Source organism: Sphaeramia orbicularis, chromosome 9, assembly GCF_902148855.1.
Source record: "Sphaeramia orbicularis chromosome 9, fSphaOr1.1, whole genome shotgun sequence".
NCBI lineage: Eukaryota > Metazoa > Chordata > Actinopteri > Kurtiformes > Apogonidae > Sphaeramia > Sphaeramia orbicularis.
This window is the reverse complement of record NC_043965.1, coordinates 50,425,905-50,439,939: the sequence shown is the minus strand read 5'-3', so window position 1 is coordinate 50,439,939 and position 14,035 is coordinate 50,425,905. Positions and strand designations below refer to the sequence as shown.

At 37.3% G+C, this 14,035-nt stretch overlaps 1 protein-coding gene across 1 annotated transcript in view; it reads left to right on the top strand.

The window, feature by feature from the left end:
- The window catches only part of si:ch211-158d24.2 (multiple epidermal growth factor-like domains protein 9), a 69,874-nt gene extending 57,801 nt beyond the window's left edge, over positions 1-12,073 (top strand). Inside the window, exon 6 of the mRNA XM_030143096.1 lies at positions 10,042-12,073. Coding sequence (XP_029998956.1) covers positions 10,042-10,553 — 512 coding nt within the window. The 3' untranslated portion in view covers positions 10,554-12,073. The remainder of the gene's footprint in view (positions 1-10,041) is intronic.
- Positions 12,074-14,035: the final 1,962 nt, after the last annotated feature.

The following is a 14,035-nucleotide window of genomic DNA, read 5'->3' as shown; positions in this document are numbered from 1 at the left end:
GGAAAAAATAGAAATATTTTAGAAGCTGCATGGTATCAGCTGGATAGAGAAAACTGTAAAAGGGCACCCAAGTCATAACACCAATTCAACAATCAATAGTATAATATATGACCAGATTAATTCAGAAAATTTTAAGACGGGCGATCAAAGATACTCCAAGTTAAAGAAATCACACTGAAAACCAATGTTCGGCCATTTAGTTGTAATTTCTTTGTATTTTTAATACTGAATATATGCTAAATGTATTTTTCTTGTTGCATGTTAATAAAGAGAATAAAAATAAATCCATCTTCATGTCACCTCTGGCCCATGACATCTCTGCAAAGACTTTTGGACAGTACTTTTCACAGTATGTCAGTATTTTTGCCGAAAGATCTGAATACCCATTGATTAAATCTTTTATTCTGTTTAAATTTTTTTTTCGTTTTTTAATTCTGGATGGTTTTAGTCCCAAGAATGTCCCCCTTTAACCATTTTTTTCACTCAATTGTTCTTTTTTTCCCCATTTCTTCTCCCGGTTTTTGAGTCAGTTTTGCAGCATCACTCCTGCCTCTCGCCACTAGATGGCCCCGTCAGACCTATTAATGATCTGAGTCTCACTGGTTGAGAATGGCCACCATGTGGAATAATTATTAGACCAAAGTACATGATGTAAATGGAAACCATATGTTTTTGTGCAAGAAATATGTGTAATGTTTGGTTTACAAATATATGAATTTCATGTGTTTCATGACCAAAAAAAAAAAGGGATGAAGAATCTAGAAACAGATAACATCCCATGAACAGGATATTGAAAGGGTTAAAGCTGTAGTGTTGAATTTTTACTGGAACTCATGTGTAGTGGAGTGATTATTTACCAGAAGTCCCCTGAGGAATTTGAAGATTTACAGCTTTGAGATGAATTTGATCAACCAGTAAACAGTCTCATCACATTCACTGTCTGATAAGGCACACATTACTGAGCATTTATGAGTGGGTTTATCAGTAATCAATCATTTACAAATAAAATTCCCTCTATTCCAGACCAGCATAATATTAGCTCTGTGTGATTCCTTTATTTTACAAAGACACTTCATACTATTAATAAGGATGAGAAGCACTGCAGGTCACTCAGAGGAGCAGATAACAGGTTGAAGCTTTATTTATATTGAACTTTTCATAAAGATTAGTTCAGTTCAAAGTGCTTCAGATGGTCCATAAACCAATAATAGGACAGAGAAAACCATAATAGAGTGAGATAAAAGAATTAGAAGGACAAGTGCTTAAGATAAAGATTTGAAAATTAAGGTCATTGAGTGAATTTGTTGCCAAAAGAGATTGAGATGTGGATTTATTTGGGCAAGAGATGATGGGTCAGGTTGAGAATTTAGTATGTACATAACATAGAAATCAGAGCGTAAAATGGCTAAATCCATGCAACATTAGATAATTAAGGGAACAAGGGATATAGTAATTCAATTATCAGTTAAACATAGAGTATGTGGAGTAAATTGTGAAAACCTCTAATATTAATTTCATCTGCCCTGGTTCCTGAAGTTAAAGCAGGAACCAGTGACGTTGGATTCAGATGGTGGAATGATGAAGATATAACAGTAATATGTACGATAACATGGGACAACATTCGAATGTTTTTCAAGATTTGCACCAGAAAATGAAGGTTTCTTTGGTAACCTAAGAATCATGGATCATTATGAAAAAAAGAGAAAAAAACAAAAATATCCAAGGAGAGCAATGCTGCGATAGAACCTTATAAAATAGGGCAAGAGTACATTTTTTTTCCAACTATAGCCGGGTCTTGAAAAAATAAACACAGACATGACACAGGAGTTTGATGTTCAATGTAGAAAACAAAAAAAAAAAAACAACTTATTGAAATTGGACAGAATTGGAACAAAAAGGACTTCCTACACTGCAGAGAATGCCAAATGTAGTTAAAAGTGTCAGAAGTCCAAATGTTCATTGTGCAGTAAACTATAAAAATAATTTAGCACATTCCACCACTGTTAGTGGTGTATGTGGTTTTGGTTGTTATTCAGTTCATTTTCAGTGATTTAATCTTTGTTTGCATGAAGAAACTCACAAAAACAACGGCCTAATCCCAGTTCACCCCTTAGCCCCTCCCCCTTGCCCCTACCCATTTGTTTTGCGCATTCACATGAAGGGGTAGGGGTGTCCTGATTCTCGATGAGTCGGAGGGGAAGGGCTAAGGGGGAGGACTGTTTGGCCCTCAAAACTGAGATATTTCAGAACCACACTACAAACAGAGGGGTAGGAGAAATCTCCCATAATTCTATTCAAATCATCGGCAAGATGGAGGTAAACACAGTAAAAAATTGTAGCGGTGTGGTGACAGAAATACACAAATGTACGAATTTTCTTCATAAACAGCTTAATCATTTGAACGTCCGCTTTATGCTGTTTAAATATTGTAGACCTCATTTCTGTAGTTTGTGGTTGATAGCCGCGAAAAGATGCCCACAGCACATGGAACAGGGGTGGTTACAGCTGCTGACGGCATGGGGAATTCTTTAGGAAACAAAGTGGTTGCATCTGTTTATAGCAGCATCGATGACTGCTGATGATATAACAGATCTGGAAGGGTTGTCTCATTTCACTGGGGAATTTTCAACCCCTACCCCTTGCAACTCCATGTCAAGGGGTAGTGCCAAGTGCAAGGGCCAAGGGGTAGGGGTAAGGGGGAGGGCCAAGGGGTGAATTGGGATTGGGCCAACGACTTCTGTTTTCACTCTGGAGACATTTACATCTATAAGGTTAAGTTTTCATTTCAGTGTGCCACTTGCTGTTATTTTTCATTTGTGATTGTGATCAGTGGTTTCATTTGAGTTCATTTAACTTAATTCGTCACCTGTCCCTGACTCATTTTGCTCGATTTTCACAACAGACACCCAGGATTTGCTGGGACGAGAGTGTTTGCTCCTGGAGGATTCTGTTGGGTTTCTGTAAATTGGCTTAGAGTCTGGTTTTGACCAACTCGATATGTAAAGTGTCATGAGATAACTTTAGTTATGATTTGGCTATATAAATAAAATTTGATAGATTGGTTGGTTGATTGATTGACTGATTGATTTACTGATTGATTCACTGATTATTGATGTCATTCAGACTGGAGACTGACTTGTTGCTTACAGATTTGTGATTTACTCCCATGGAATAGCAGGCACAAAAACATCTATTTTTCACCATATTTTGCCTCTAGCTGCCTTCTAGTTTAGATGCTTTAAGTATTCCTAATGATCTTTTGTTTTATAAGTTTATAAGTTTTTATGGTCATTGTTTTATTCAGTCTATAATCCTTCAGTTAACGTTTAGGATTTTTGTTTCCTGAATGACGTTTTTATTGCTCTTATCTCTGCCGTATTGTAAACCAGAACTTGCGTAAGGAGTGCATTACTGAATGTGTCAGCTGAAGAGCCTTAGTTGAAGTTCAATAGTCGTATATTGTGACATTCATTATGTGACATTAAGTGACACTACATTGACTTTTTTATGTTGCTGCCACAAGGTGTCACTAGTTACTCTGCTTAGGCATCCATTACACTCATCGGCCACTTTGTTAGGTACACCTTGGTGGTACTTGGTGTACCTAATAATGTGGCCGGTGGGCTCTTATTGTCTGTTGTTTTGGCTCCTTCTCATAGATCTCCCCTCAACACTTCTAGTCTTTCTGGATTGTAACCGCTGGGTAGTTTTTTTTTATTATTCTTTTAGGTGTTTTGTTTTCTAATTTGCAGATTTCCTTTACTGATTTAAGGAAATTTTTAAAATAAAAAACTAATTGGGTTTCGCTTGACTTTTGTGAGCAGAAGTGCAATAAATCATGCTAATTAACATTGTTCTGAACTAAATCAGGGTTCCTGCGGGGTCTGAAGAGGTCTTAAAAGTCTTGAATTTACAAATCTTTATTTAATACCTCAAAAAAAGTATTTAAATTGAATTAAATTTGATATGGTAGGTCTTAAATTATATTGTCATAAACTTGATGGCTGTATTGTTTTTATATGTGTCTGTTAAATGTCCAAGCTGCAAAGAAAGTAACGTTAGTCGACTCAGTTCCACCTGTTCCAACCTGACAATTGAAATTAGGAATCAGTTATCGCTAACTTTGGAGCCCTGGGTGAGAAACGACTCGGAACGATGGGAATTCAATTTGTTGGAGTAAATAAATACATTTTCCTAAATTCTAGAAGTCACAAATGTTTTGCCAATATGACCGTGAAATAGGTTGTGAAATAGACTCTCAATTCTGTTCTAAGTAGTCTTAAAAAGGTCTTAAAATGTCTTAAATTTGACTTGTAGAATCTTGTAGGAACCCTTCAATTGGATTTTTTTTTTTTTTTTTGACATTCACCCATATAATGTAGCAATAACCAAGATGTGAGAAAATAAGTATATTTACTAGCAGTTTAATTATAAGGATTATCATCAAAATTGACATACATATAGCAAGAGTTAAACATCAACTCTTTCATCATCTTTTTTTTTTTATCTAGATGAATTTTCTGCAGCCAAATTTGATCTTGTATTTCTGTACTATAATGTCATATCCACCTTCTTAAACTGATTTAAGCACACTTGAAAAGCACATAAATGAGATTAGATTAGATTAGATTTATAGTGATTTTAATGTTTTAGACAACTTAAAGTGAGACAGAAAATGCAAGTGTTGTATCATTGAACCTCAACTCAAACTGTTTTCTCCATTTTATTTACATTGTTGCACCAATGTTTTTCAGCCAGAACAGGTTATTATCAAGAGTGTTTCCCAGAAGTTTAATTTACTTCAGTTCAGTTTGTAAATCCCAAAGACAACTTCACAAACAGTTAATACATTATAACCCAAACTATATTTTCAGAGACTGAAGGAGCAGGAAAAAGAAAAACCTATTACTTGTCCCTTCCTTACAGTCTTCACGATCTTTTTATTCTTTTTCTCTTCACTGATATATAAATGTTTTTTCTTTTTATATGTTTTTGTAAATCAGTTCAGTTCAACTCCATAAACTGAGATTCCCATCTGTTTGGTTTTGTACATGCAAACAGACTTATACGAGTTAAACATCCTCCTATGACATTTATTATCAGATCTTATCATAAACACTTTCAGGTACACAGTCTATTTTTCCGCTCAACTTAAGGAGACCCAATTACCAGTCTGCAGAGTTTTCTCGTAGATCCACCTTGTTGTCCTTTATTACTGAATGTGTGGATCACTTAATTAGGTTTCAGTAACATCAGGACTTTTATTAACTTTTTTCTGCTTTTAATATATTTTATTGACTCCCAGAATAAAACAAACACCCACAGTTATTCCACATGATCCACAGACAAGTGAGTTTCAGAGTTTGTAACTCCAGCCGATCCAGGTAATGAATCATATTTAATGCAGCCTTCAAGAAGCAAAAGCAGACACTCTTAACAACAGACGGTTAACCCTGAGGCCCTCACATGACAAACACAAAGCAGTTATTCACTCTGCCAAATATCAGTTACTTAAATATCTTTACAACAAATTTTTCATCTTTCTACACAATCAACACAATCTAAATGCAACTTTTCCAAACTAATGGTTCATCTTGCTTTAGTGATCTACTCCTTTTGTATTTTTGCATCTCAAGATATCCATTTTTTCTTCATTACTTTCTTTATAACGATACAGTACATAAGAAAAGACAAAGACAAGGCATGATGAGATTAGATAATTCTTTATTAGTCCCACAATGAGGACATTTACAGTGTTTTAAAGTAAGAGTCAAAATAATTAAAGGATCAAATTAAGAAATATAAAAGTATTAAAATTATATATATATAAAAATCAGTGGCCGGCCATGCATTTGGTACCTGGGCCTTCAGTGGGGACTTACTCGACTTAATACCAACACTATGATGTCACAATTATATAAACCATCAATACTATACAAAAAAACACAAAATAACAAGGTGTGGCATTGAAGACAGAGAGAGAGACACATTTGGCGTATTGAGTGTGAATCCCATTCTTACTAAAGCTGTAAACCCAGTTCAGACAACTCCAAACCTACACTACAACCACAACTGTAGCAAGTAGATCATCTGGAGCGGTTCACAATCAATATTTATTTAATGACAGGAGAAAACATACATTTACATCAAAAACATCAGATCCTACTCATCAGAGATCAGAGATGCTCATTATTTATATACAAATCCAACCTCCTTTCTTTGCGCAGAAAAACCTTCCCTGCCTCTTTCATAGAGGTGATCTGTGTGTTTCAGTTAAGTCTTTTTTTATGTCCATGGAGGCCAAGGCTGAGAGTCTCTGTCCAGTTGTATTCCTGGTTTCTATTCTGTTGAGGGTAGAGAATGTCCGTTTGATAAGCTAGCTAACGTCGGTGTTGGCCGACCCCTCCTCACAATGTCCAGCTTTTCTGGAATTTTTAAGTATGTCCAAGACCAAATCGTTTTCCTCTCCTCCGTCAGCCAATGTGGACATTAAAAAATCTACCTCAAATGCATTAATAGTTCAATTCAATTCAGCTAAATGAGCGTTATTGGCATGAATCGGAGAGAATATTGCCAAAGTTATAGCAAATAATAATTTAGCTCTCACCATGCAATCAGAGGACGGATAAATGTTGACGACATTGGAACCAGCTAGCTGGCCCTGTGAGGCGAAATTAAAATCGGATTGGTTAAAGAAACAGTCTCGATGCCAGAGCCATAAAGAAAGAGTTTTGTGACACGCTTCGATGTCGCCTCTACAGTGATCAGGTGGTTCATGTAAGCCTCAGCAGTTCCAAACAAACCGCACACTGTCATGTTCTTCTATGGGACAGTCAGCAGCGAGTGCATCATTGCATGGTAAATATCAAAATAAACCACACACAAGTATATTTCCAACTGTTGTTGCACTACTGTATGTATGTTTGTGTCAGTTATACTTTTGAGTAGTGGGGTTGAGCAAGGGTTGAAAGGACTGCATTTAGCAAACATCGGGCTACTTGCTATTGAAAATGATAGCGCCCTTGTTTGTGAGTAGCTTGACAGATGCTGATCACGAGCTCATTGCTTCTTAGCATAGAGTTCGCCCTTTAGCTTCGTAACTACAGCAAGTAGGTTCACGGAACCACACAGGACAAACAAAACTACTTACACGCATCACATGCCATTATGAAACATTAATGAATTACAAATAGAATAAAATAACTGGCAAAGTGGACCCATATTTCTACCCACAGTAAATGACACTAATTAGCACATGACCTCAGCTGACAAACTTAAGTGAACACCACCAAGTTCAACACAACAACAACGTTACCTTACCTTAGAAACCCCATAATTTGTAGTTATAGTAGTTATGTCTCAACAGCTGGACCAGTCAAGCTAGCAAACTATCGGGCTACAGCTGAAAATCCAACATAACGGTTGTATAAATTTACACAAACGCTAACACATACCAAAGAAAACAGAATTTACAACATAAATGTCCGCTAATACAGGAAATACACTTGATAATTTGGAAGATGCTGATATTTTATTAACTTAGCTCTGGAGTTGTTAGATCAGCAGCAATAGAAATGAATATGTTCTGATGCCGCCATACTCAAGGTTTGGAACTATTGGCACCTCCATAACTCGGAAGTAGGTCCATATTTCGTCTGCCATTTTTTACAGTGGGAGTCTATGGAAGTGTCGCCACTCTGTTTTCTGTACTGCTCTGGCCGATACAATACAGTTTAAGTTCCATGAGCCTTCACTACTGATTTTGAAGACCCAGGACCGATTAGATTAGCCCTGGCAACACAGAGACTTAAATCTGATTGGACCAAATATCTTACATCCACATACACGTATTGGAAGCAGTGCAGCTAAGAGAAATGCTAAGAAATGAAGAGAATAGTTTATTGGGAATACATTTTTATGGTTTCACGGAACAAATATTAGAATTTAGGTTGTAAATGTGGGCCAGTTTTTCTGATGATGTTTAGGCCAGCAGAGAAGGCCTTTGCCTTGAAAGGCCAACACTGGAAAAAAAAAGGAGAAAAATAAATTTATAAAGTTGCAGTCTGTAGAAACAGAACAAAGTAAGTACAGATAATATATGTAAAAGAGCAAAGTATGAAGTATTACAACATGTTTTACACCTTGCTGAGGGCCATATACTCTATAATAATTGCACATTGTAATGAGATTACGCAGTCAAAGAAAAACATTAGTGAGAGTGAAATCTTTTTAACAATACACTACTTAAGTTCCACAAGTCACCCAGTATTCATGGGTTGAATAGCAACATTAGAGTGATTTATTGTGTTTTATTAAAGTGCTGATGTTTTTATGGGCAGTTTGATCATATATTTATTGATTGTGACAAATATGTAAAGAGAAGGGGGGAAAAAAAAGAAATGTCAGAAAGGTTTTTGTTAAATTTCCTGTATTACCCACCCGCACGCACACCCATGTAAACACACAAAAAAATAAAATGGAACAAGTTACGAAAAAGAAAACCAAAATATGAATGAATAAATACTTACTTAAACCATTTCTCTTACACTTAACCTTGTGTGACCCAGGAATCCCATGACGTAAGCATGAGGAAACTACTTCTGCAAACCTCAACCACAATTGACGTCTACAGAAACAGAAAAAAATAAATATATATATGTATATATATGTAAACAGGAATAAAAGACAGAGAGATGCATAAGAAAGAAAGTAAAACATGGAAGGAGTGATGTATAAAAACAGAAGTGTTTTAACCACTGATATTTTAGTAGAGTACTGATATTCTCTAGGAGTTTTTACCAGGACACATATTTAGAGAAACAGAATGCTTGAAAATGAAAGTGACACCATTCATTCATGGATTCATTTTCCAAACTGCATAGTCCTCGACAGAGTCACGGGGAGTCACGGGGATGACAAAGCCTATACCAGCTACGAAGAAATGAAACCACAGGTGTTCAATTTTATTGCAATCTGACAACTGGAGGAATCAATGTCTTTTTGTTTGTTTCTTTACTGTTCATTTCAGATGTGCAACAACAACAACAAACAAGCATGGTGACAATAGTCATGTCTGAAAGGGAATAAGAAAAAGCCTGTGCACCTATGGTCCTACTCCCACTTCATGGTCCGCAGACTATTAGTACATCATAGCTTGGGCTTAAATTATATTTACACAGATATACATACATACATACATGAATACATGCATACATACATGCACACACACATATATACATACACACATGCACACATACATACATACACACATACATATACTGTATTTCTATATATACATTTCCATTTCCTGTGCATCCCATATATATATATGTATATATATATATATATATATATATATATATATATATATATATATATATATATATAATACTCCAGCTATACTCTTACATCATAATTTTTGTTACATCAATATATATTATACCATCAAAATACAATTATATCAACAATACCATTATTTTTATTACTACCACCACCAATATATCATATCACATTAGAATAATTGCAACATATTGATACAATCAAATTAAATCTATATATTAACTTGCCCAACAATAACAATAATAATGATGATGATGATGATGATGATGATGATAATAATAATAATAATAATAATAATAATAATAATAATAATAATAATAATAGTATTAATATTATCATTATTACCATCATCTTTACCACTACAACAGTAACAATCCCTGAGGGCACCAAGTAACAGTCCAGTCCTACCCTCGGCCATGTACTCTGACATAACCATTTCTTTGTACATTGATTTAAATCAATATTTGAATGTTTGGATATTGCTTGAGTTTTATCCCCAAACCATTCCTGTCTGACCCTACACACAGATACACACAAACTCTCCCAGGTCGATCTCACCACCTCTCACCACCACTCCCTCTCTCTGTAAATAGTCTTTGAATATCAGCCTGTTGTCCATTTTTGTTGCCTTTACACAAATGTTGTGCTGTCCAAAAATTGACTAATTTAACTTGTGTTTTCCTTGTCTTTCCTTTTCTTCAGCACCCCGGCTCATTCCCACACCAGCAGATACAACCACAACAGTTGCTTCCACGTCAAGCCCATCTTCAACTACCACCACCCAGACCTCTGCCACAGTGCGGGGCGTCCCATCATCCACTCCCAGGAGCAACATGAGCACAACGCTGAGCACCACCGCCACCACGCAGACTCTGCTGACCAGCCTGAGCAGCCCCACGGACAACACCACAGCCGCCCTGACCGAAGTGTCGTGGACGCAGTTCAACATCATCATCCTGGCCGTCATCATCCTGGTGGTCCTGCTGTTGCTGGGCTTCGTCGGCGGCGTCTACACTTACCGGGAGTACCAGAACCGCAAGCTCAACGCCCCTTTCTGGACCATTGAGCTTAAGGAGGACAACATCAGCTTCAGCAGCTACCACGACAGCATCCCCAACGCTGATGTGTCGGGCCTGCTGGAGGACGAGGCCAATGAGGTGGCGCCCAACGGCCAGCTGGCGCTAACCACGCAGGGCAACTGCTACAAGGCTTAGCATTCCATCCATCCTCAAACCGGACACATAGATTACAGATACACAAAGCTGCTGGAAAGTACCAAATCCAAAGCTCCTTCATGTATGACTGCTTGTTGAGTCCCTGCTCGTCTGCTCTTCACTAAACAAACTGACAGTAGCATCAGGCAGGTAGGATCAAATACATTGGACAGAGACGGAGAGTCTCCACTTGAAACAGTTTCCCTTTTTGATATGATTTCTTGGGGGCAATGGGCGATCAGAGAGATGGGTCCAAAGAGTAAAAAAGTCTTGACTTGTGCCGCTGTTGTGCAGAATTGTTAGGTTATTGGCGCAGGCGGTGAGCAGACGCCTGTTTGCCCAAACAACAGTGGCCATTAGAGGACTTACAGAAGTCTAGCATTTCACATATTTTTAAAATGGACTTGTGACTGTTTTAAGTTATAACTGGATCACTTGAAGAGTGATCTTAAACTGAGACAATGATTGTTATTTAATGAATTTTATTCAGTTCTTATTTATTGGTTGACGTTTCATTCTGGGTGAAATGCTGCACATGTATGACGTGTTTATTCATGGTGTTTTATCTTCTGTGCTGTCGAATGGTAAATTGAAATGGCCAATGTGTTTTCATGTATAGTTTGTGAGTTTTTTGAGAGCGCCGTAGGGGAAGACGAAGGCTGCTGGCACACTTATGGACTCATCATTTAGTTTATGGCTTCCTGTCTTTGTGTTAATCGTGCCAGCTCACCTGTAATATCGAAGAGGAGTGTTTTCTTTTCAAACAAACTGCGAGTACAGTTTACTCACTCACAATTTGGCAGTGACTCCTAGGCTTATTTAAACCACAATGATCTTGTAAAGTGTCTGCTGCATACCTCAGTCAAAGCTAAACAACAACTTAAAAACATTTCACCTGTTTGAAGAAGTGACTCAGTCTCAAACAATAGGACTGACTGATGTTCAGAGCCCAAGCAGTATTCTAATGTTGATGCTGTTGTTATGGAGCCCGCACATGGTAAAAATTCCTTGTCAATCACCTGCTCCAAGTCCAATATGATTTACTGTAAAATCAATGCACTTCAAAGCTTCACACCTTATCTTGGACGTGGGTGGTTCCTGTGTCGTTTCGGCTGCCGTTGGTTGGGTGTGCTTCTTTTTACCACGGTGAATGAGTAAAGTTAATCATGGATTTAACTCCTCAGGTACTGGCTCTTTCCCTAATGTGATCACTGTAAATATGACTATTGTACAGATGAATGTGAATAGTAGCACTATTATTGTACAGGTAGAAAAACTGTGTGTACACTGTCACTCGACAAGCTCTCGACCATTCACTCTCCAGGGTGTGATGTTGCAGTCAGCCCGCGGCTTTTTGTATTTTTATTTTTATGTCTCTTATTCTCAGTGGACTTTGCCATATGACAGACCCGCAGGACTTCGATGCACCACCCCAGAAACTGCTCAAAACAACGAGTGGAATGATGTACATAATACCCTCAAATCAGAGATCAACTCCAATAAAAATGGGTTTAACTGTTGTCTTTGTGTTTATCTGTTAATTTCTATAATCCTACACCCAAACCAGTTTGCAACACTATTTATCCTGTAACCAAAGGAGAACAGGTTATTGTTTTCACCCATGTCCATCTGTATCTGACCACTATAACCCACCAACAGATACATCACTCTTCTGGAAACTGTTTTACTCTTCATTCCTAAAAACATATTAATTTACCACATTTCCTCAAATAATGGCCTTGGCTTTATTTACCTCAGCTACAGACTGTAACACACCTTTGTTTGATGGACATTTGCATTAGAAGCAGGTTTCAACTTTCTTCTGTTTAATAAATAGAATTGGTCAAATTTAGTACAAAACCTCATTTGAGCTGCTCACATTTTCAATGTTAAAACAACTGCAATATGCAAAGTTGACCGTTACAAAACAAAAGCCTGCAGGTGTTAGTGTTTAGAATCTATTCATTGTTTAAGGGAGCTTTTATTATGTAATCTGTTTTCATCCAATCATGCTTGTAAGTTTCTTCAAATGAAAGTTTTGCTGAAAAAGAAAACAAAAAAAACACACCTGTAGTGACTGAAATCAGACACGAGTAATTAAAGGAGTGATCTAGGAATGTGGAAAATGACTGGACTACATTGTAATCCTATTATAATGGACATTCTGTGTCCGATGCGCGTCCCGATGTTGCGGCACAGGAGGGCGTATGGGTGCAATGCCACTGTTCCACCACGGGAGGGCGCTATCATCCAATGGCACCATGGGTACAATGATGCTAGTATGTATTAAATTAATCTAATAGAAGTGAACATTGGACTCAACTCGTAGCATATTACATGACAGGCACCAGAATTATCTTTTTTTATATATTCTTTTTTTTCCACCCAGCATGTCTTTTATTTGCATTGACCTTAACTCCTGGTTTTTATTGATAGAAAAATCCAGAAATTTCAGTCTAATGCTGCCACCTACAGATGAGTCAAGAGTCATGTTTCATTTTGGTGATGCATGAGCACTGAATGTGGCGTTTTTCTTAGAATCACAATCTGAATACTTTATTAATCCCAGGGGAAATCATTCTGTGTTACAGTTACAGTTAAGTCATGACCTTTTTACATTGGTATTGGGTTTACCAAGGAAGTCCATTAAAAGTGCCAGACTTTGTGACTCCAACACTGATAGTCCTGTGCTATCTGTTGGCTACATTAGCCATTAGCCAAAACAGTTTATTGTGACATTAACACAATTTTAAGTCACTCCTATTAACAGTAGTAACAAACATGCATCTCTGAAAAACAATAAACACCTGTAAAGAGAAGGTCTATTCTAGGTTCTAAAAGGTGCCAAAGATCCTTTTCAGGCTCAGTTGGTATAATTAAGGGAAGTGGTTGACTTAAACACTGTCATGAGTTTTGACTGGGATTTAAGAGATACTATTCAAAGTCATTTGAAACTGACTCAGCCTGATTGTCAAGAAATGAAAGGACAATACTGAGTCTGCACATAGAGAATAATCTGATGGGCTGACAGGGCACAGACAACCCATCAGACATAACAATATTTTCTCTCCTGTCTGTCTGTCTGTCTGCACCATCTTTCACACTACACTGTTTTTTGTAATACTTCAACACCAACAGTGATGCATTACCACTTGTAACCAGTGCATTTAATGGAACTGAAACTGGGCGCAGGTTTTTGGGTTTACACACAGGTTGCAGTTAATGCTTTTTGTGATTGCTCTGATTGGACCTATGGGCCAGGGGTTCCCAACAGCACCTCAGGGCGGGTAACCCCTACCCCACTCAAACTCCACACCTGTTACCGCCCACGGAGCAGCTTCATACCAAAAACATCTATCTATCTATCTATCTATCTATCTATCTATCTATCTATCTATCTATCTATCTATCTATCTATCTATCTATCTACACTGAACAAAAGTATAAATGCCACACTTTTGTTTTTGCTCCCATTTTTCATG